The sequence below is a fragment of the Rhipicephalus sanguineus genome, chromosome 8 (assembly GCF_013339695.2).
Source record: "Rhipicephalus sanguineus isolate Rsan-2018 chromosome 8, BIME_Rsan_1.4, whole genome shotgun sequence".
NCBI classification, from domain to species: Eukaryota; Metazoa; Arthropoda; class Arachnida; order Ixodida; family Ixodidae; genus Rhipicephalus; species Rhipicephalus sanguineus.
In genome coordinates, this window is record NC_051183.1 from 13,855,159 (window position 1) to 13,878,943 (window position 23,785).

General features: G+C 44.7%; 1 protein-coding gene across 3 annotated transcripts in view; it reads left to right on the forward strand.

Moving 5' to 3' along the window:
• LOC119401416 (lysosomal-trafficking regulator) overlaps positions 1–18,168 on the forward strand; it is an 83,965-nt gene extending 65,797 nt beyond the window's left edge. For 2 of the 3 annotated variants that reach the window (XM_049418764.1, XM_049418765.1), the window contains 13 exons: positions 279–523; positions 2,208–2,419; positions 3,996–4,136; positions 4,871–5,088; positions 6,265–6,448; positions 7,550–7,744; positions 9,208–9,347; positions 9,810–9,908; positions 10,692–10,825; positions 11,828–11,928; positions 15,363–15,519; positions 15,642–15,713; positions 17,741–18,168. In XM_049418764.1, coding sequence (XP_049274721.1) covers positions 279–523; positions 2,208–2,419; positions 3,996–4,136; positions 4,871–5,088; positions 6,265–6,448; positions 7,550–7,744; positions 9,208–9,347; positions 9,810–9,908; positions 10,692–10,825; positions 11,828–11,928; positions 15,363–15,519; positions 15,642–15,713; positions 17,741–17,855 — 2,013 coding nt within the window. In that variant the 3' untranslated portion in view covers positions 17,856–18,168. The remainder of the gene's footprint in view (positions 1–278; positions 524–2,207; positions 2,420–3,995; positions 4,137–4,870; positions 5,089–6,264; positions 6,449–7,549; positions 7,745–9,207; positions 9,348–9,809; positions 9,909–10,691; positions 10,826–11,827; positions 11,929–15,362; positions 15,520–15,641; positions 15,714–17,740) is intronic. The other variant, XM_049418766.1, reaches the window with a different exon arrangement.
• Positions 18,169–23,785: the final 5,617 nt, after the last annotated feature.

Below are 23,785 nucleotides of genomic sequence, written 5' to 3' on the forward strand. Positions count from 1 at the left end.
AAAAGCTTTTGTGTTAGTCACACAGCTATTTCCTAAGTGTTCTGTAAAGTGCAGTCTACAAATTAATTAGTATTTGATATGACGGACGGTCCTCGTTTTGTGGTACAGTACTGAAGAGGTTCTGATAAAGTGTTAGTGTCTGAAGAATTGTTTACTTCTAATGCTGCCACTTTATTGGCAAATTATTGAGAATGCTGGGACATCACTGAATTGCTGAAACTTCACACAGAATTGACTTCGACTGCCAACTATCACTCTTTTTTTTTCTTTACCAACAGGATCGGAATGAATTCTGTCGTCAACTGTGGCAGTGCCCTCACCTGAACCTGGAGCCATCGGAATCGCTGGAATCGCTGAGTCATCGCTGGCAGGAGCGGTGCCTGGGCAACTTTGACTACCTGACGCAGCTGAACAAGTTGGCCGGTCGCTCTTTCAATGACCTCATGCAGTACCCGGTGTTCCCGTTTGTGCTTGCAAACTATGCTGACGATGTGTTGGACTTGTGCGATTCAGCCAACTTTCGGTAGGTTCTACAGACGCCACTCCTGTCATCATTTTGTGATAGTGACTTTAGGGTTTTACTTCGTGAAATGGTTAAGTTGGGATCTATAAGTTGCTTACGAGAACGGAAATCTGGGCGAGTTTGTAAGAATTCATCGTAGAGCATGTAGCGCGAAAATTACGGGGACACAAGGAAGCAACATAAACACGAGACGAGCGCTAACTTCAAACTGAAATGTATTCTCAGAATCCACGCCTATATACAAACCAGCAGAGATCAAAACAGCACATCGTCACCCAAGAACGTACATCGTAATCCACAATGAATAGTATGCCAACATCTTGATCTGCTCTTACACCAAAAATGATACAGGCAAAAAATATATAACGCTGCCAAGATAAGCTAAAAATTGAACGCGAGCGATTCAAGTACACGTGCTCAAACTAGAGACTTTGTGTCTCGTGTTTATGTTGCTTCCTTGTGTCCCCGTAATTTTCGCGCTACATGCTCTACGATCTATAAGTTGCATTCTTTTCACTCTACGTAATGTGGAGGTTGTGGGTTCAGCTCCCGTTGGGGGCAAGTTGCTTTTTTATCCTTTTTTTTATGTCCTAGGTCTAGTTCAGTGCAGATTAAGATGGACAAGCTACGTCACTCGAGCAAGGAAATCGAAACAAGTCAACAGGAGTGTCACGGTGTCCAACAGACGGCTATGATCATATAACATTCTACATGTTGAAACGTGCGAGAGTTTGCTACTTCTAACAATTAGAGTACGGTACATTCAAATTTATACTGGCTTGCTTCTGTAATGTGTTAGTACATTTAAATACTTCCTTCTTATATAAATCAACTAGCCTAACGCGATAAAGTTAAGAAATATTAACGATACAGTAAAAGCTCGTTAATTCAGACTTGGTTAATTCGAACTTACTGTTAATTCGAACTGACGCAACTCCCGATAATTCGAACGCGTCGGTATCTACAACGATTAATTCGAACTGGGAGCCCTCTGGCTTTCGTCCCTCGTTGCAGAAATCGGCCCAGAATGATCACCCAAATTACTCATTACTTTCATCTGTGTAAAACAAATGTAGTGATTGATTTCCATGTATGATTTCATGGTTGTAAATGTCGTATGTCTTGCTGCCACTACTGTATGAGTGGCACGGCCAAGTCAGGCAATGTTTGCTTTAGCCGTGTCCCCTTGGACAATTTCAATATTGTTCTATAAATAAACTAGTAAAGAAAGACCTTAAATTTTGATCGCGTTAACTATGACATGTAAATGAATGTGTTTTGGAGCACAAATAGCTTTGTATATTTTGGCATTAAGGCTCACTGCTCACGTGAATGCAAGTCGCTGCTTGTTTCTGACGTATCACTGACTGATCAATAAGTTCTTTCGGATGTTTGAGCGTGAACCTAATTTACGAAATTATCTGCCACAAATGTGCAGTATCGCCTAAATTGTGGGAACGAGTCCAGGGATGCCTTCTCTGGGTTCTCTCCGCACGGTGTGACGCGATGTCTGTTGATTCTAGCGCTCGCCCGCTAATTTGAAATCCGCTTAATTCGAACAATTTTATAGTCCCCTTTGAGTTTGAATTAACAAGCTTTTACTGTACTGTGGTTTTCAGGTAATTGCTAATTATTAATTCTGACACCAGTGTTTGTTTTTCCTTGTGTCTTATTACTTGTTCAGCTGCTTGGAGCGTCCCATGGCAGTGCAAGACCCAGCACGCGAAGAGCACTACAGGCGCAACTTCCAGGCAGAACGGTCAGCTGTTCCGTCGGAGCGGTTTTATCCGTGGCTCGGTCCGTACCACTACGGCTCGCACTACAGCAACAGCGGCACTGTGCTTCATTTCCTGGTCAGGTTGCCACCTTTCACCCAGATGTTCCTCACCTACCAAGGTACTTGTTCCATTTGCATCACCAGAAATGAGTGGTGCTTATTAGATGCGAAGTATCTTATGGCGGAGTTCAATCCGGTGGTGGTGGTGTGCGGCGTGACCACCCTTACTGCGCATACCCTCCCCCTCCCCCTCTCCACTTCTCCTCTCCACTTTATCCTCTCCCCTCTCCCTCTTCGCTCTCCCCTTCCCACTTCCCCTCTCCCCTCCCCCTTACCACTCTTCCTCTGAAACGCAGGCTAGACATGCCGAAATTCTCTTCTGTGCAACGCCACGATGAGCACCAGCGCATGCGCATCCCCTCCCCCTCTCTCTCCTCTCCTACGCTGCCCCACTCTTGCACGCCTGTTGACCGCGTTCCCCGCTTGCCCTGTGAGAATTAACGGCCAGGCTAGAGGGAAGACGACGCGCGCAGCATTCCTCTTTGCGTTCCACGACGCGAGGTTGGTAGCATGCCCAACGAACGCCAACGGAATGCGATCGTGCAAGCGCTCCGGCTTCGCATCGCCTCATGGTCCCCTTTAGCGGGAAATGGTGTAATTTTTTTGTCTTATCAGGGCATGCACTGAAGCCGTGGACTTCAGTGCATGCCCTGATAAGACAGGATTCAGGAGGCAAAAGTCTCCTGAATTTCGCATTAGTGGCGCGATCTTGTACAGTACGCGTTCATAAAACGGACGGAGGCAGTCCGTCTGTTTGAGTCGCACGCGACTGGTCAATGTGAGCCGTGACGAGCGCCACGGCGAAACGAAATGGATGGACAGATACGCAAGAAACCGTCTCTCTCCAGTGCCTACGTTTCAATCCAATCCAAGGTGTCTGGCAGCCATTTTAATCGAAACGAAACGGATGGATTAATATGGCTGCCAGACGGCTTGGATTGGATTGAAACGTAGGCACTCGAGACGGTTTCTTGCGTATCCGTCCATCCATTTCGTTTCGTCGCGGCACTCGTCACGGCTCACATTGACCAATCCCGTGCGACTCAAACGAACAGGAACGCGTACAAGATCGCACCATAGGTGAAGGTTGCGGGTTTGGTTCCTGCTGGCAGTGGGTTGTTTCTTCTCTAGTAGCACGCATTGTTGCCCTAACCTTGAGGCAACGTCTGCAACGTTGAAGCAATGTTCACAACATTGCTGTAATCTTGCGTCAACAGTTGGTACTACAGGGGAATTTGGTCCACTTTAATTCATTTTTTTCTTATCTCGTAGTCACTACGTTGCAAATAACTACAAATAAGGCTTCCTATGCTTTCGATTGCTTCTTTATCTGTTGGCCTTATGGTTCTGCCCGTAATCGACAACCTGTATAACAACGCTCAGAAATGCAGCACACTGCATATGTACAAGCACAGAGAATGAAAGCAATGTATGCGTAAAATATATGTGTTCTGACGTGTAAGCTGAAGCTTATATTTGCACAGCAACAAACTTCTGTAAAAATATGGAATTAAAAGATAGGTACATGTGCTAGTTACACATGCATACTGGACTACTAGATACATGTACTCTAGTTACGCATGTTTGTACCACTACAGTGTTCAAACGTGCAAACTATTCTCTCATTTCGTGCAGACCAGCAGTTTGACCTTCCTGATCGTACGTTCCACGATGTTCACACAACGTGGCGGCTGGCGAGCAGCGAGTCCACAACCGACGTCAAGGAACTCATTCCCGAATTTTTCTTCCTGCCAGAGTTCCTTGTGAACATGCAAGGTGAGGGTAGAGACAACTCTGGTCTTTCTTTGCAAGCGTTAGATAAGTTTGAGTGTTGCATACGTGCACTGTATGTTTTTCGAGATTCCGTGTTTCTGTTTAGATAACCACCGTTTTGCCAATATTCGTTAAACCTCAGAGTATGGCACAGAAAGCTGAAAGGAAGCTAAAGACTTCAACGAGCAGTGAAACGATAACTGATAAGTATAGTGCTTAGGGATTGAAAGACTGCAGCACTGGTAAGAGTTAAAATGCAGGTGGATGACATTAAAGGTGAGAGGACACATTACTGGGAAGGTCATCTTACGCGTGGCGAACGCCAGCCGTATTAGCTTAGCGGCTGAGGTATCGCACGGCTAACCTAGATGATGGCGGTGCTGCAACTTAATCTAACACAAATGTATTGTAGACTACATTGTTACTACAAAAACATAATTTTGGTAATTTATGTGAGTTTTCTGTAGATTGGAAGTCCTGAAGACAATACGCTGTGTTGCAATGTGTAGCATGTTCGGTTTACCGGCGTCGTGTGTGCATCTGTTTTGCTAGGTATAACACTAACAAATTGTTGTCGAAGGTTGAATTTGGTCAGAGATATACAATATTGCGGCTCCCCTTCAGAATTACTGAATGGCTACAAGCCTTGCTTTGTAATTTGAGCGATACTTCCTGCTTTAGAAATGTTCACGAGTAATGTCTTGGACACCACACTCTATTTTCACCTTGTGATGCAGGTTTCAACTTTGGTAAGCGGCAAACGGGGGAGCCCGTCTCTGATGTGCAGCTGCCACCTTGGTGTAGGGGAGACCCTCGCCTCTTCATCCTGATCCATCGGCAGGCCCTGGAGTCAGACTATGTGACGGAGCACTTGGGCCACTGGATTGACCTTGTCTTTGGCTACAAGCAGACGGGAAAAGCCGCAGAGGAGGCCATCAATGTGTTCCACCCTGCTGTGAGTCATTCGTCGTGTTCGCTTTTACGGCAAGACTTTAGCATGTGATGCCTTGAGGTATACATGTTCTTAAGAATCTCTGATCTCACTGCGTGGCTTTGAAGTGTACTGTAAAGAAAATGAAGTACAAAAGGAGAATATCATCACTTTTTCCCTGCTTTCATACCAAAAAATGTAGAAGGCATATTGCTGACAGTTTTTGCTTCGTTTTACATTTGTTCACTGAGTTCTTTGTATCCAAGCTCGAATATTTGCACAAACCTAAAAAGAAGTAAGTTTAAATTATGCAGTGGCCTATTGGAGAGACTATAACCCTCCTGTTCCTCACATTCTTTTCGTTTTTCCCACGCTGCTTTTTGCCTTTGCTCCTGTTTCCATGTTTCTTCCCCCCTTTCCCTTCCCCCTAGTGTAGGGTAGCAAACCACGTGTTTAAATTTCGTTAACCTTTCATTTGTATCTCCCTCTCTCTCTTTCTGCGTTGCATTGCTCCTAAAAGTAGCAGTTTGGGTGAGTTGGTATCCCACGATGTTCTGAGTGTTTAGTGCAACTGAAACAGAGTAGAAGGAAACAAACGTAGAGATAGAAGGGCGCACAAGACGACAGCGTGAGCTCTAACTTCCTACTGGTTTTATTACTCCATGACATTGATGCCATTTGATACACTCAGCGTACCATGTAACATCTATATGACTATCCAACAAGACAGGGGCGTAGCCAGAAATTTTTTTCGGGGGGGGGTTCAACCATACTTTATGTATGTTCGTGCGTGCGTTTGTATGTGTGCGTGTATATATACGCAAGCAAAACTGAAAAATTTCGGGGGGGGGGGGTTGAACCCCCCCAACCCCCCCCTTGGCTACGCCCCTGCAACAAGAAGACCAAGAACACATTAAAATATTCTTAACCATTCAATCGACATGCGTGGGCAGTCCGAGAAAAGCCAATTTGTTGTTGGACAGGGCTATAGATGGTGAGCTTACACATGCGTCACTGAGTATTTTGATAGCTTTCGTCTCAATAGTTTCCAGTGTGAGCTTACTGTAGCTGCAACCCAGGGTGACACATTTTTAGAAGCGAGGTGACCAACCACATGTCACCCTACCTTTGTTTCCTTTTACTCGGCTTGAGTTATGCTAAACACTTAGAATGACATTGTTCTTGTTTGTCCCAATGCAGACGTACTACGGCGTCGATGTGAGCTCGGTTGCCAACGACGCGGTGTCGCAGAGGGCATTGGAAACCATGATCCGCACGTACGGCCAGATGCCCAAGCAGCTGTTCAGCAACCCGCACCCACTGGTCACACTTAGCCTGGCCGATAACCAACGCAGCGCTGTGAACTCTTCTTCAACACAGGCAAGTATGCATGGTTGATGATGATGAGGCTGTTGCCAAGGGAGACTACATGGAAGCGCTAGCCTGTGCACTAAGCCTTGTTTCGTGGAAGAATGCTGTCACACCACGCTACTCGCATCTCATATAATTGAACATGCCACTCACACCTCCATGTAACCTGTTAACTGTGTCTGCGCTTGGTTTATGCGCTGAAGTGGTCTTCCACTTATTGCCATTTTAATGATAATGAAATGTGAAATGTACACTGTGTCATGGGAAGCGTTTAATCTGTGTTCAAATATACAAATAAATGATTAACTAGCACTGGAGGCATCTAGGTTGTCACTCCACCATCTGCTGCTTGCTACATAGTCCTCGTTAACTTTTGTAATGGCATGTGGCGTACAGTCGCCCACCAGATATTGTGGGGCACATAACAGTGTGGCCACACTATTGAGTGTCAGCCATAGCTGAAGCAGCTATGTATCTTAGCAAACTTGTGAAGGTACAGTGATGCTTTAAGGTGTAGAATAGTGTGTCTGTTGTAATGTTTGCATGCTAATGGAAATCGTTACTGGAGTTGATGATGTGCTGTACGGTTTCGAAGTTGGAAAAACCACCCTCCTTTCTCATGCGAACGCGAGTGGCTTCCCAGACAAAAAAGTTCCATTTCCAGTTTGATTGTTGAGCCACAGATCTTTCCAGCTGGAAATAACTTATGGTTCCATAATTCAGCTCGAAGTGGATGAATATCCAGCTGGATATTCATTGACTTTGAGCTAAGTTATAGTGCTATATAGATGAATTATCGAACTGGAAATCTTTACAGCTTGAAAGATTTCCAGCTGGAAAGGTTCAATAATCTAGTATGAAACGGGACTTTTCTCATCTGGGTTGCCGCAGCATTGATATGTTACAGAAGGCAAGCTATGTCAAAAATCCGATTATGTAAAGCCATGCACCTGTGTTGCCGCAGCTGTGCTGGTTAGCTTTGATGTGTGACTGAGCTGGCTGCAATGGCACTTTGTGTAACACAGTCTCATGCTGGCACGAGCTTCATAGGAACTTGTCAGTATTTTCCGGGCGATAGCTTCATTACACCTTACTCTGCTTGGTGTTCAGGCAGCCATGGCCGAAGTACGAGGGCTACGCTGGGGCAGCTACGTTGGAAGCCCCAGCAAGCCGCCCGCGCGGCTGGTCTTGTGGCGCAGCACCCACAAGGACCAGACCCTCGTGAGCCACTTGCTGTCGCTTCGCACGAACGACGTCTGGGGCCTGCCCGCAAACTCCTGCCTCTTGCTCACGTACAGCGACTCGTCCGGTGAGTCTGAGATATCTGGATGTCACCCCTGCCTTGAGCGAGAGCACTTACTTTTAGGCACGGGGGAATATTTGAGTGCTTCGAGTATTCAAATGAATATTACAGTATTGGAATTCGCTTTGACACGAGCTTAAATTATTCGAAATTTTGAAGTATTCGAAATGAACAAATAGCCGCATATTTGACCGCATGTAACCCCCTTGTAAAGGCAGTTTCACTGCAGCTTAGGCGTGCTATTTTTTGAAGCCACCTATGCAGGGAGATCCGCACTGCCACAAAGCCACATTTCAAGGTTAAATGTACTATTACCTTCACCTCGATTAATTATTTTTCTAAGTTTAAAACCTTATGCACTCCTATAAGCGCTAATTATTGTAAATTTTAAGACATAAGCTACTTTACCGCTTATAACGTGCACCCTCCTGCTGTTGAAACCTTGCTGCTAGTATTCAAAGTTGCTTCCACTTCACTTCGAACCAAAAAAGTGACATTCGAACATGCCTAGTTCCAGCTCTTAAAAATATGGTGCAAGTTAAGTTGTGACAAAAATGCTCATTTTTCTTTATAATATGTGGTATATACTGTTTGTACTATTCGATTTTAAATTATTTGACCAAATCACTGTTCGCTTCGAGCCCCAAATTTAGTACAGTACGTTAATTCGACCCTCATCAATTCGGAAAATTAGATCATTCGGACGTGTTTCTTGGTCCCAGCCAGCATATGCATTGTTTAATGGCACGAAACTCTCATTAATACGGTAATATTTGGCTGCAACCCGGTTAATTCGGACGATTATCGGCGCTCACTGAGCTCTAAGCGCCGCAAATGTGCGACGCAAAAGTGCAAAAACGGCGTTCGCAGACAACTGAAACCGAGGCGGCACTATTTCATCGGTTAGTGACCACGGTTTTGTCCACATGCAGATTCCGGCACTCAGAAGTTTCGTTTTAGCTTGATGTGATGCACGCGCAATGTCACAAAACTCAAACATGGCGGAAGCTCTTGAAATGAAGAGCTTTCAGCCACGGTTGGCATGCTGGCATAAAACGCATGCTACATCACAATGGACGATCAATCAGTTGCCGGCCATTTTACCTGTGAAAGAACTATCGTAATGTGTGCATGGTTATGGCGGCAATACGTTATAAGTGATAAGTGCAGAGTGCATTTTGGGCTTACTAAACACAGGAGTCTGGCACTGTGGTCGCATTGTGAACGAAGTCACAGTATGACGAAAATTGTGGCTTTTACGCTGCTTTTATGCAATATAAGTGCAGGATTTACGTATTCATCAAGAAATGTAACAGACATTTCCTTATTGTTTTCTTGATACTTTCGATAATTTGGCATTCAGTTAATTCGGACATTTCTTCCAGTCCTGTGAAATCTGAATTAATAAGCTTTTACTGTATTCACCCATCCCTACTTACTACTGAACAGCTCTCTTACCTTCTCCTCAGCAGGTCCCAAGGCTGCGCTACAGACGTACATCCAGAGCACGGCTCTCGTGTCGTGGCAGCACGCAGATGGCTTTGTTCGGCTCAAACTGCAGAAAGACGAGCCGGCCCAGTCGTTGCTTTCACCGTGCCCCGGTGACATGGTCAGTTTATAGCTGTACTTTCGAATAATACACTTTGCAGTGCACCCTGGATCCATACCTTTATTGTAATTTTCGTGACATTTTTGTAAAAACACATTTTGTTATGCTCATCTTTATGTGAAGTTGGGATTGCAATTGAAAGCTTGTGTCATTTCTGCAGTATACCCATGAGGGAAGGAAGAGAGCACCAGAGAAATGCTAGAAACCCCCCATATTGTAAGAAAGAAAGTATTGTGTACAAGAACTTTGATGTGCTTTAAAACCGGAGATAACGTGCCTAATGACATACTAGTGGGCCAGTTCGATGGTCATGATAGCTTATGGCTATGCGTACATTTTTGTCTATTCTTGTGTTCTGTGCCATCCTTGTTTCTGATGCACGCTGTCATAAGCTATTAAAATGCGATTCTGTTTTCAAAAACATATGCTCTGCAATGATGTGTGTTCAATGTTCTTACTCAGGTATCAACATGTGCCACGGCCCCTGGTTGCCCACTCATCTTTGTGGGATACGCTTCCGGTCTTCTGACTGCACATGCAATCAAACTTGCAAACTCAAAGGTATGGGGACCCACCACTGCAGGTCAATGGATGTGAGATGCTCTAGTAACTTCATTCTGATGAGGGCAGAATGTACCCTGTGTGTCTATGATAAATTGAAATCAATCAATCAATCAATCAATCAATCAATCAATCAATCAATCAATCAATCAATCAATCAATCAATCAATCAATCAATCAATCAATCAATCCAGATAGAGAAATGAAACAATGTTTAGTAGAACCTATTTATTAACTGTCTATAGTATTAATGTGAGAGCATTGCACACAGAAACGCGCACTTTCAGAACCCATTCTTTAACTGTGTCATGTGCTGCTTGTTGGCATTCTGTTTCTCACTTCTGGCAGCCATCTAAACGTAAAAAAAAAAAAAAATCTATCTTGGTGCAGGTGATGTGCTCACTTAACCTTGAAGTGTGGCTTCGTGGCAATGCAGATTTCACCTGAATAGATGGTTTTACAGTATAGCGGATTTACTTTGCAGTGAAACCATATTTTCAGGCAGGTTATGTGCAGTAAAACATGTCTGTTCGTTTGCTTACAATAAATCAAAGTATTGAAAATCTAGAATTCGTGTTGAAGTGAACTTGGATACTCTATCATTTGTTCGAATATTCGCAAAGGCCTAATGACTAGTAGTGTTGCTCTTTAGATTCTGCAGTATTTGTACACATCTATATGGTTGAAACCAACATGAATGACTCTTCGCTTGCTGCACATTTATTGCACACATGCAGCAGTGATGAACACTTGTTTGGACGTGTATCTCATTGCCTTTTTCAGGTGGAGCACCCTTCGCGCCCCACTTGTTTGCTAGGTCACACAGATGCGGTCACAAGGGTCGAAGTGTGTACAGCCTTTGGACTGGTGGTCACGACAAGTCGTGATGGATCCTGCATCGCTTGGGATCTCAACAGGTAGAGGTTGCTGCAAGCCGATGGCTAATGGAAACAGTTGGGCCTGCTGGAGTTAGGGCATCTTTTATTCTTAATTCATGCTAGCGGCATCATAGAAACGGGACACAAGGAGGAGACGCAGATATCACAAATGTGGGTCACCGTAACTGAAACTAACTTAACGCAAGGCTACGAATATGAGAATTATAACATGTATGGCATTACTGCTTACTGTGCATATGTTCCTCTTGTATTATGATTTATTTCACATCTTTCTTCGTGGTATCAACTGATATTCAGTGCTTGTGATGTCTACATCTCCTCTTTGTGTCAGACAGAGCAATTTGAAAAACGTGTTCACAAAAATCTGAATTCAACCATTTCACCAATGGCACCAGCCGATGTTTCAATTTACTGCCTCGCTCTTACCTTGCGGTGGCGGTGAAACATTATTGCATTGAAATTGCAGACAAACACGCTGTATTTTAATTAGGCTAAAAATGCATGATGTTCTTCGGACATGAAGCTATGAAAGAGTTAAATACTTTGTTACATTAGAGCTTAATTGTATTAACATTTCTTAACACTTATCACAACTTTACAAAAGAAGGGATGAGCACACGGGAATGGTCTTGAGCTTATTGTACTTGGAAAATTGCAGCTTGCTAGATGAAGAAAGAATTAATCTATTAGAGAAACCTGCAATGAACCAGTAAGCTTACCATATGACACAGTAAACAATAAGAAAATCATACAGGAAAATATATGCCCCAATTCTCAAGCCACTGCAGTGGAACGACTCTATAAATGACATTGCAGTTTGCATTCTATTAGTAACAATTATATTTTTTAACAAGTACCAAGTAGGTGAAAAAAGAAATTTAGCAATAAATGCTTTTCATGTTTAACCAATGACACATGACTGATGTCATGTGTTCATGTTGTCAAGATGATGATGTCAAGATGATGTCAAGAGTTCATGTTGAAGATCAGTTAAATAACTCTCGTTAATTATAATTGCAGGCTCGAGTATGTTCGCACATTGATCGCCGGGAGCTCACCCATCATGCTGGCTTGCATTAGCAGCACCCTCGGAGATGTTGCCACTGTAGAGACCACTGAAGGTAGGGAGAAGTGTTTTTTTTGTTTTGCATCGTGAACTGTTCATGCTTATTGCTTTAGGCTTCATCCGAATGTACAGTGGAATCTACTTTGTTCGTGATCTATTCTTCCTTTAGTTATGGCACAGGCTTTCGGCAGTTTGACGCAGTGAAGTGAGCTTTAGGTTAGGCAATATTTTTGAACACCTGTGGAATGATTTCAATGCCTGAGGCACCAGAAGCATCACGAGTGATAAGCGCAGGAAAAGCGCGCATGAGATGTCTGTCAGCTCATGTGATAGCAGTGCACTGCAATTTAGAAAAAAGGAAAGCGAAGAAATAAGTGAATTGAAACGATTAAACACGATCAAAAATAAAAATGAAAAACAAAAAATAAATTTTATGAAGTGAAAAACTAATGTAATAACTGAAGGTTCTGCAGGAATTGAACCCACAACCCCTAGGACGAAATCGCAACACGTTAACCATTACACCATAAACACAGGCATCGATGCAGTCGACAGGATGTACCCTAATAGCACCGAATGTTGACACAACACTGCCGCCACACTGAAAAAGTTGCTTCAATGCTGTGGCAACATTGCGGGCTACTAGGGCACATTAAGAATTTCCCGTATGCATGCTGGTGTGTCGAAACGCTTGACATGTTTGCATTTTGGCACAGATGTATTTCAGTCTCGTGCTGCACCGATTTGCGCTGTGGCATACTTTTCTTCTTCTTCTGGCACGACGCACTTGGGACATAGACTAGTAGTGGGTAGTCGGCTGAGGAAAAAAGAAGAAGGAGTTGGAACAATGGAGGAGATACATTAATAAACCGCGCTGTGTTTTCGGAACCGCGTTTCAGAGTGCTATATTTATTGGTGACCCGGACTACGAACGCGACCTTCCATGGAGCAGCATGAGCATCTCGACGGCCTCAGCCCTGGTACCGCTGCCACTGCACCTGGCCATGTACCCTCTTCCGGTGTTGTTGGAGGTACTACTACTATAACGCTACCACAGCTGTGGCTTGCCGATCCCTCCTTATGGTTCATTCAAGTCGAGAACAAGTTCCGCATTCATCGCATCACGTCAGAAGTTCGCAAGCATGAGATGCTCGTTGAAGCGTTGCCGCCACAGGCAATGGCCGAAATACGCGACATCCTCGTGGGCCCGCCTGGTGACACTCCATATACGACAGTCAAACAGGCTCTTCTTCACCGACTCGTTCCGCCTAAGCATCGGCGCATTCAGCAACTTCTGTGCAACGAAGAGCTCGGGGACCGCCGTCCTACACAGTTTCTACGTCACCTGCAGCATCTACTTGGGGACCAGCCGGACGGCTTGGAAACATCCATACTACGTGAGTTGTTTCTACAGCGTCTTCCACCTACCGTGCGAATGGCTCTTGTCCCAGCTCAGGATAAGACGCTGTCGGAGCTGGCAGAAATGGCCGATGACATGATGGACGTGGCTCCGGCAGTCATAAACGCTGCCCACACCTCTCCGATTTCCGAAGCAGATTCCCTTCGAGAAACGGTAAAAGACCTCGCAGCCTCACGCCGAAGATTGGGTATCACACCTCCCCATCGTGCTTCTCGGCCTGCGTTCAACACTTCGGCCAGAACTTGCCTGCTCTGTAGCCGAGATGGTTTATGGCTGCACACTCCGTTTGCCTGGTGACCTCGTCAGCCCCGTTACTACGCAGAGTGTTTCGGATCCATCTTCTTTCGTCCAGCGTCTGCGGGTCTTCATGCAAAACTTGCGCCCATCACCAACTTCAGCTCACACTAAGAACGACGTTTTTCTGCCGGCAAACCTACAGACATCTTCACACGTTTTTGTTCGTGTCGATGCGTCTCGCCGTGCTCTTCAGCCTCGCTATGACGGTCCTTTCCCAGTCATCAAGCGTTCTGAACATCATTTTACAATCCTGCGTAATGGGCATGAAGACACAGTCAGCATTGAAAGGATCAAGCCGGCACCCATTCTGACAAGTTCCGTCTGATCATTTTTTTTTCTTCAAGTGCCCACGGCCACTTGTCTGCAGGGGGGGCCTATCTGTGGCATACTTTTCTTCTTCTTCTGGCACGACGCACTTGGGACATAGACTAGTAGTGGGTAGTCGGCTGAGGAAAAAAGAAGAAGGAGTTGGAACAATGGAGGAGATACATTAATAAACCGCGCTGTGTTTTCGGAACCGCGTTTCAGAGTGCTATAGCGCAATGCTTTGCCAGTTCATGGCACGACTGACAAATGTTCGGCTATGAGAATTGAGCTTTGTGCTTAGGCATTCTAAGTTCCTTCGCTGATGAAACGTCTCCAATAAGTTTTATGCATTTGAGAGTTTCTCTGTTTGGTTTGACATGTTTATAGTCATTGAGTCACTTTTTCTCTTTAGTTAAAATCACAGTACAAAAAAATAAGGAGGATCATCCTTGCATTCGTAAATCGCCCTTGACTCAAACCTCTTTCTTGTCTTTACAATGTGGAGCACATCACTGCTTCTTAACCATAGAAAACACTGTGATTTCATAATGCTCCTTGACGATTTCAATGGCCACAAGCTTGAACAATGTGGCTTTTCTGCAGTGTGTTTGAGTAGGTGTTGAACGTGCTTGCTTACGAAGTTTTCACTCAGAAATCACCAAGGCGTGTCAATGAAGCTTGGTGGCACCTTAATAGCAAACGAATCAGAGTTGCCATTCACTTTCTGGAGTCGTAGTTGAGTGCCAAACTGGAACCTTCAGAAATATGGTGTTAACCATGTCGCATTGGCAATGGATAATCCTTACATGGCAGTGTGGAATAATGTCAGTGCTTTAACATCGAAAGGATTGCCACACGTTGAGTAAAGCAGTCGTGAAGGTTCTGTAAGAATGCTCATGCGCAGTAGTCACATGGTTAAGTGTCCTGCTTTTACCTAAACATGACAAGTTCGGGGGAAGATGAAGGCTTGAAATGATTCAGTCTTCTAAGAAAGAATGCTGTTGAAGCCAGTGTTCCGACGAGGGGACCTGTCTTCATCAGAGGCAGCAGCTGCCTCCAGCAGCATTCCTTGGTCATTGAATTCTTATCACTGTAGATTTCTGGCTTCCGTTACGTGATTAACTTGCCTTACAAATCAGGACAAACTGGTTTGCTCCTGGCCAGCTCATCGGAACGCCCATTCTGCTTTGTGTGATTTGCATATTTTGCACCCGCCATGGTGGTCTAGTGGTTATGGTGCTCGACTGCTGACCTGAAGGTCGCGGGATTGAATCCCAGCAGCGGCGGCCCTATTTCAATGGAGGCAAAATGCTAGAGGCCTGTGTGCTTAGATTTAGGTGCGCATTGAGGAACTTCGGGTGTTCAAAATTTCTGGAGCCCTCCATTACGGCATCCCTCATAATGATATCGTGATTCTGGGACATAAAACCTGGACAATTATTATATTATTATTGCATGTCTTGCAGGTTCTTCTGGCAGTTGTCTTCGAGTTCATACCATCAATGGTGCCCGCGTGGGACAGCTGAGCACAGGCATGGCCATCGGAGCCGTCTGCTACTCTGCTGCACCCGAGGGCACCTCCATCAATGTGCTCGCAGCCGGTTGTGAGGACGGGTGCATTCGGTAGGTTGGTCATTTATGAATAGACTACTGTCCTGCAAATTTTCAACTTGTGTAGCCAGTTGCTGGATGCCAGTTGTATATCCTAAAAGACGTGTGTTTACTGGTTTTCGTTTGGTTTGTAGGCTTTGGAGCTCGTGGGACCTGAGTCCTGTGCAAGAAATTCGCTCGGAAAAATGCATATTTCCCATTATCAGGTAAGCAACTCTAAGTGTTGACAATATTTCCAATTGCTGCAGTAAAAATATGATGCACAGTGCATAAGCAAAGCAAAAGTATGAAATCAAACTTTAGTGCTTCCTAATAGGCAGGGAACCCTGTTGTTAATTTCACCACCGTGCGTTTATTAATAGATGAGAAAATCTATGTCGAAAGTCTCACTTTTAAATTTCCTGTGGAAATCACCGATAGTGACGTCACGGATTTCCAGGTGTCTTTTTCGTGTTTTGACCACATTGGCTGAACGAAATTTCCTGAACTTGACATGTTCAGTCTCTGGCTCCCTTGGAAGACTATGTACTTCATTGTCAGCGCGCGATGTGAATGACAGAGACTGAGAGAGAAATGATTGAGCGCTTTGTCTTCTTTTTCCGTTTAGCCTGTGTCATTGACAAAGTGTGCTACAGTCGAACCCGGGTATATCGAACTCGCCAAAAAACGTTTATTAGTTCGATATATGGCATAATTCGATATAGGCCCGCTATAGAATTTGATGACACAAAGGCACATACCTATAAGAAAAGTACTCCCTACTCTGGAACAAAATAGTCCTGGATTTTCTTCTGTTTCAACGACTTCGCTGCCTGCGACAGCACGCACGCCTCCACGTTGTCCAACGAGTCGGTGCAGCCTTCCATATTCACGCAATAGCGCCGGACCAACGCAAGCGCACTAATCACTTTGGAGGATGTAGGCAACGGGCCATCGTCAATTTCCTTATTGCTGTCGCCTTGGCTCGTGGTCGGCACGACGTTTGCAACGTAGTCCTCATCGTGTAGCTGGACCATGATGGCGACATCATCGTCCGCACTGACGAACTCGTTGAATGTCGATCCGTACGTGGCGGCGACGTCAGACTTCTCACCGCGCTCGACTCGATTTATGATTTCGAGTCTCGCGGCGAACGGCAAAGTCTGCCTCTTTGCAGAAGCCATGACGACAGCGCGCCAAGAAAGTTCACAGAGCGCTAACAGGCAGCACCACCAGCACGGACCATGCTGAATGAGGACTCGAGGAAAAGAGGCAGCAGCAGGCACGCAAGCATAAAGAAAAAATGGCGCTCACTTGTACAGCCTCTGCGCCTCGGAGAAAGCACGACGGCCTCTATTGGCTGTAAGCGCTGCAAGCAGGCCAGGATCATTTTTTGCAGGGGGCTGTTCGCCCGTGGACAGCCGGGTCTAAACCACTTTTTCTAGGGTGGCGCCGGCAGTTTTCCCCGCCACCGCGAGGGAAAGCCAACTTGCTGGGGCACTTTTGAGGCACATGGAGTTTGATATATTGGTTGTCGTTGCTATTTTCGTTCGATGTAACAGTAACTTTTGCTATATTATTCTCAATGTAAATATACCGTGTTTAGAAATTGTTCGATATACGGGATAATTTGATATAAACGGGTTCGATATAGTCGGGCTCGACTGTACTTGTAATCATGACTGCACTCATCTAACTAGTACAGTAGCTAGTTGGGCAAGTGAGCACATCTGCATCTTTACACGCAGTGCGAAGGAAATAGCAAGACACTAGAAGAAGAAACGGGGAAGTACAAGCGCTGTGTGCACTTTTAGTGTTCTGTTATTTCCTTTGCACTGTGTGTAAAGATGCACTGTTCCAACTAGCCTAAATCACTAACACAGGATCCTTCCGTCCACATATCTGATGTTCTGCTATTCCATTAAGATGTGGTACGTACTGTCTCTCACGAATTGAAACACGACATTGTTTTTTTAGTATAACGACTGCTATGAGGAGTTGCTCGTGATAACCGCGTCATGTCACTGCAAATCTGGCCGCTAAAGGTAATGTTGGCTCTGATGTAAGTGTTCATATTGAAATTACGCCGATATCATGTGCACTGTATAAGCTGGAAATGAAAGTATGTGCATTACTTAGCCCTAAGTTTTTGCGTTTCAATTCATGAGTACTGTACACAAATAAGCTAGAACTTTGGAAAACATGCCTGCCACCTCTTGCATGCAGATAATGACTGCTTCATTCTTTTGTGTAGCCTGACGTACTCTCAAGACCAGCAGCATTTGTATGCTGTTGACAATCACGGCGAAGTGTTCGCCTGGGAGGCGCAAGACGGCAGCCGCGTGCCACGTTTCCACGTTTTGCTGTGAAGCAGCATGACACCTAGTCTACATTGTCGCACAGTAGCACTAATTTTATTACAGATCAAAAAATAAAATTTCAATGTTATATAAGTACTGGACAGTGCCTCTCGTGTGCCTTATGCAGTTTTGTAATTATTATGGTGTTTTCAACACTGAGTAAAAGATGGCTGACTGCTTTGCCTACTGTTTGTGCATCTTTTATCCAATGAAGGATGGATATAAGATGCCCCACTGGCAGAAGAATTGATTTTGTCCACCATAGTTCATATCTATTTATGTCATAATTGTTACACTGCAATTAAAAACTTCAAATAATGTCTCTTATGCTTTCCTTGGCTTCATCATCTGTTGGCTTCATTAGGTTGTGCCTAACGAGGACAGTGGCCCTTTGACCGATTCCCTTTCTTTCGTTCGTTTTAAACAACAGTAGAGACAAGCTACGATTTGATATCAGATGTGGCATACAACTTTGCATACTGGAAGCTGCATCCAACAAGTTTCTCTGAGAGATTCTAACAGATGCTCTCTTTTACATAGAGCAGCTCTCTTTCATGTATGTGTTGCACATTGTATTGCATACCACGTCATACCATGTGGAGCACGTAAGACATGTGTAATGTTGAACCAATGCATTGTACAACTAGTCATACCGTCAAGACATCCAACAAAATTTAAATGAGCCTCATGAGGCTTACGATAAATTTCCAGCACACTCCAGCAGGCTGAGGAGCCATATTTTTAAAGTAGTTATCCAATAAATCGGGTCGTTTTAGCAAGCTCGAAGCATAGGACGAAAAGAAAAGCCTCTTATGTGTTTTCTGTAAAAGTTAGAGAGTTTGGCAGTACACACAGTTATTTGCCAGTGCTCCTCTGAATTCCAGTTTTTTCTATGAATGTGATAAAATTTTTATTTCTTTTAATAGTACATGCTCCTCAATGTCTGTGGTAAGCTGTATGTTTGTTTACTTCATCTTGTCTACTATAGTGTACAACCTGACGTAGGGCTTGTCATACCAATTATAACTGCATCAAAAAGTTATGACCAAATTCTGAGAGTTGGTGTTGTCGCATTTAAATGTCAGATACATTGCATGCATTGGACAAAACGTTGCACCACAGAAGTGGTCGAATTCTTGTCAGCATTGAGACAGCCTACCGTTGACAACTTTGACGATAACTTTGTGTAAGCAATGCAACAAAGCTGAAACCACCTGAAGCTTAAAGGGGTGCTGAAGTGGTTTTACCATTTGCTAAAACTTTGTTGTTAACAAGGACCAACATTATTGTCGACGATGGCGTAATTTTTTCGCTGTTGTGGCAGCAGGAGCTTTAAAATAAGCGAAAGAAAAGTTCTTCTTGCTCCCCCCCAAGCAAGCACGCCAAAAGTGTGCCCGTGGAAATGAACTAACCGGAACTCGATAGTCGGTAGTTTTGGCCACGGTGGTAGAATAACAGGTGGCCCGACGCGCCGCTGCGTTGCGCGCGCAGGTGGAACTAATCACGAAGGCCATGCTTTTAGACAGCTGATGGCGCCGATGACGCGGCGCACCGAAGTTGGCATCACCGCCTCCGCTCAGCAGTTCAAGAAGCCCTGCGGCTGCAGCCGCTGTTTTTTTGCCACGAAATGCCATTTGCATTCACTTCTGTGAATTCTTACAATGGTTTTCGAATTCAGCAAAGATCAAACTATGATTGCACATTGCAAAGTCATTTTTTTTAAAAAGTGCTTCAGCTTCCCTTTAAACCAATATCAGGACACATGCCTGTTTGACAAATATGCGTGGATAAGAAAAACAAGAAGCTCATTTCATGGCTGCATTCTAACCTCTGAAAAGCATGGTCGCTTGCATTGAGAGCACAAGAAATCGTGAATACATTTTCCTGTGAGCCGTTTTTTGTTGAGTTTTCGGGCCTGCTCAGTTGCCATCTTGTTTGGACAAAGGTGTTTGACGAAACTGTTTCTTTTGCCAATTTCTCCAGAATTAGGATGAGGCTTATGATGACTGCTGTCTGTTCAACTGTTTGTTTAACCCAATATCGGGACACACTTCATGTGTACCACCACACTGTATAACATATTGGCAGAAAGCACCTACATGGTTTGAGTCTACGTACGATTTACTATACGACTAAACCTACCAACTTTTTGCGTCCACCAAGATTTCAAATGTTTGTGATAAGAAGAGGCTGTCATACAGTCTATTGTAACTCATTGTGCCTGATGGAATTGGAAACTTGTTAGTGTGACAGATTTTACATGCCATTGCCATTCTTCCCTTAATAAGCACCATACGTCACGTTTATTTTCATGATGTAGCTGTAGGTAGACGTTTCGCATTGTGCAATCTGGGTATGTTGTTTGCGTTGTGGCACAGTCCGAGAGTGATATGCGCAAAAATGAAAATTCTTTGTGAATAAACTTGTGACACTTTAATAAACATATATTGCAGAGAATGTTAATGCACTTGCACGCCTTGCCGTTTCTTGTACATAGTTTAGTGAAACGCTTGACTTCACATCGATTCGAATGTTTGCGGTGGATGTGCATATTATATTTTAATTTCATTATGTCTGTTGCTCGCTGTTGTGCATAATGTATAAGATTTCCAGGAATTGCAGTATTGGTGATGAATGGAAAAACCAAACCTGAAGCTTATTGATCGATTGTACAAAAGGTGTGAGGGACTCAGTGAAGTGAACGGAATATTTTATTGTGAAAAGTGACAATATGACAGGAATGGCATTTTGATCTTTCTCTTCAAAGGCATACTCCCTTCTCACACCACTGAAAAAAAAAGGGGGAAGCAAATGTGAAGCAGAGCATCCAAATCAGTGTAACATGTGACTTGTCTATGTTGCCATGACGATTATGCAGGGGCCAGTTTTTCATTACACAAAACCGATTTATGTAGGTCAGGGAATGTTGTATTTTGTCAGCCATTTAACAAAAAGTGTTCAGTGAGACATAGGGACCAGCTAAAAAGGAATTTAGGTAACGCTTCAGTGATGGAACTCAAAGCATTATGTTTTCTGACTTGATCGGATCCAAAAAAGTTCATTCTCCCTTTGTTCAAGGGGTTCTCTCAGCTCAAAAAAAGCAAAAAAAAAAAAAAGGCCGCGTATCTGCGTGCTTCGCTGCAAATGTTGTCTGAAGACGATAGAAGAGGCGCTGCGTGAGATGACGCCATCTGGCAATACGTCGGCAAACATGAGTGGTGTGTTGCGGGCTGGTAGTCCCGGCGCAGCGGCAAGCGAAGACCGGCGGTGACCAACGCGACCGGCGGGGACGCCAGCCAGCCCGAACACGCGGTTTGGCGCGAAGCGCCGAAGCAGAAGAAACGTCCGCACTTAACGAGTACTCTCCACTCACTCTTTTATTTACACGTCGCCTGGGTAAAACAGGAATGCCAGAGCGGCGCCCCATGGCATTCGTACAGTGCTATACTGAACCGAAACCGAAACACAACAATGAGCTTGTGCAGAGGGCACGGAGGAAGGCAAGTTTCAGCGCAGCTCTAAGAAACTAGGGTCTCTAGAATTACCTATCTATGTATTTTCTATTAAAGGAACACGCCACCTAATACTTACCTAGTGATGTTGCGCCTCAGATATGCGTAATGTTTGCTTTTTGATCAACAATGTAGACAAATTTGTACCTAGTCAGCCGTTCAAGATGGCTTGGGCAAGTGGTTCAACTTTGGCCGGGTGGCTGAATCGAGTGACGTGCCGACAAACAGAAAGACAGACCAAAATTTCTGCGTTTAAGTTCCCCAAGAAAGACTATCGTCTTTAAAAAAAGAGATAAAGCATAGCCATGTATAGCACAGTATAGCAAGTGTAGTTTGCCGTGGGGCGTAGAAAAAGCTATCTTCATCATGAACCGGCACGTGCTATCTTTGTTATCTTCTTCAACTTCTTTCTCCTGCTTTGCTCCCAGAACACGAGCGCCGATTTGTCTACCGTGGGATGCAAATTATTACCATCATGAACCGGCACGCGCTCTCTCCTTCATTATCGTCCTCTTCTTCCTCTTCTGCTTCGCTCCCAAAACACGTATGCACATTTGTCCGGCGTAGTAGGATTTGACCAATTTCTCAGGCACATACGTTTTCCCCTGCGGACGGCTTCGTTTTTAGTTCACAAGTGGTGAGTAGCAGAGCTTGCTCAATATATGTGGCACATACGCGCTAGGAGTTTTTACAGGGGCACTGTTATGCTCGAGGTTGGTCATATGTCGTAGGTAGAAAATTATCATCATCATGAACCGGCTCGCGCTCTTTTCTTCAGTACTAGAATACTTTCCAGTGGCACGACCGCGCCTCGCCGCCTCGCTGCCTGACGCACGCGGTGGCACCTGCAGCGGCGGCGCTGCCATCGGCCTCTCTTGAAAGTTCGCCCTGGCTCTTCTCTGCAGTGTACGTGGCACACGAGAACGTAACGCGTGTGCGGTTATGCACCGCCGCTGTTTTAACGTAATTCAGGCTGGGTTTGCAATTATTTTCCGGATACTTTATAACCGCATTGGTGTGTTTAAGCTGTTCGCACGATTTCGGGCCTCTCAGCAAGAAAAGCTGGTAGCAGACGAAGGCCAGTCGATGCGCTGTAACTTTTTTTTTTTGCCCGTAATGAACCATTCAGGCAATGTGGCTATTTCGCGCGCACTAAATTTTGCGAAACGATTGTTATTCGTGAAACCAAATATCCGCGTGATATTCGTTATCATGAAAAACACGTTGTATGCAATATCAACTATCAAAAATCAGACACGAAAGCAGATAATTTTTGAAACACATGATGCGCAAAAAAAAAACAAAAAAAAACAACAATGAACTCGAAAGCATTCTCAGTGTCCCACACGATTTTATTGCACGCGTTTTTCGTTTGCACAAAAATTATTCGCGCAGCTTCAATGCACGAAGCGCAGCGCGAGTGTCAGCAGCGCCGCTACTCTCGACACCAGGCGCCGCCTGGTGGTGCAGACGACGGCGGGGGCTGCTGATGGCGGGAGGTAATAGCCGCGCTTGCGTCGCGTGTTCGCTTGTGTCAGTGCTTTCAGAGCTGCTAGAAAGTTGCGGTCTCAGTTGCTTGCTTGCCGCACACTCGGAACGGCAGTGCACTGTATAAAAATTCGTCCGGGTGGCACTGCGCCGTCGTTGGGTGCCCGAACACCGAGACAAAAAGGAAGCGGCTGATGCAACAGACCTGCGACGTTCACGGGAACACGAGCAGCTTGTGTTTGTGCAGCGTGTATTCCAGACGTTTTCAAGGCCCTTGATTTCGATAAGTAATATGTGAGCTGGTGCTTTTGCTCAGGAGGCCATATTTTCTACCTATTCAAAGGGCTGCACTGCAATTGTGTATGGGTTAAAACAGGACCACCTGCTGGATGAAAAAAAATAATAAACTGAATTACTAGAACGACAACGACGAATCTTGAATTGAGAAAGACAGTATTCATGCACCTCACCAGATATTTTCTCAAACTGCGAAGCCAATTAACAAATGTTTCTTAATTTTGCCTGAAGACTTACAGGCGCCACCGCAGCTGCCGAGTGGAAAAAAGCTTCAGTTATTAACATGCACAGAAATTTGAACACGCGGTTGTTTAATCTTGCCTCTGAAATCCAAAATGCGACCACCTTGGTTGTAAATTTGTTCAAAAAGGCGCAGGTAAACCTGGATGTAACGAACTGTTTCACTTTTTACAACTTCATGTCTATAGAAGATATGTATTTTGAACCTCACAGCCGCGAGGCATGTCGACCTGTGGTTTCATAACAACGAAGTTTTACTGTGACAGCAAAGGAAGGTCGAGGCGATAAATCCTGATCCGGCTCAATTGTGATCGAAAGTGCCCGTGTGACAGGGATCTTTTTGTCATTGCAGGGGCGATCCTTCAATTGCAGTTAAGTATATCCTGAACGAGGCACGTCGCG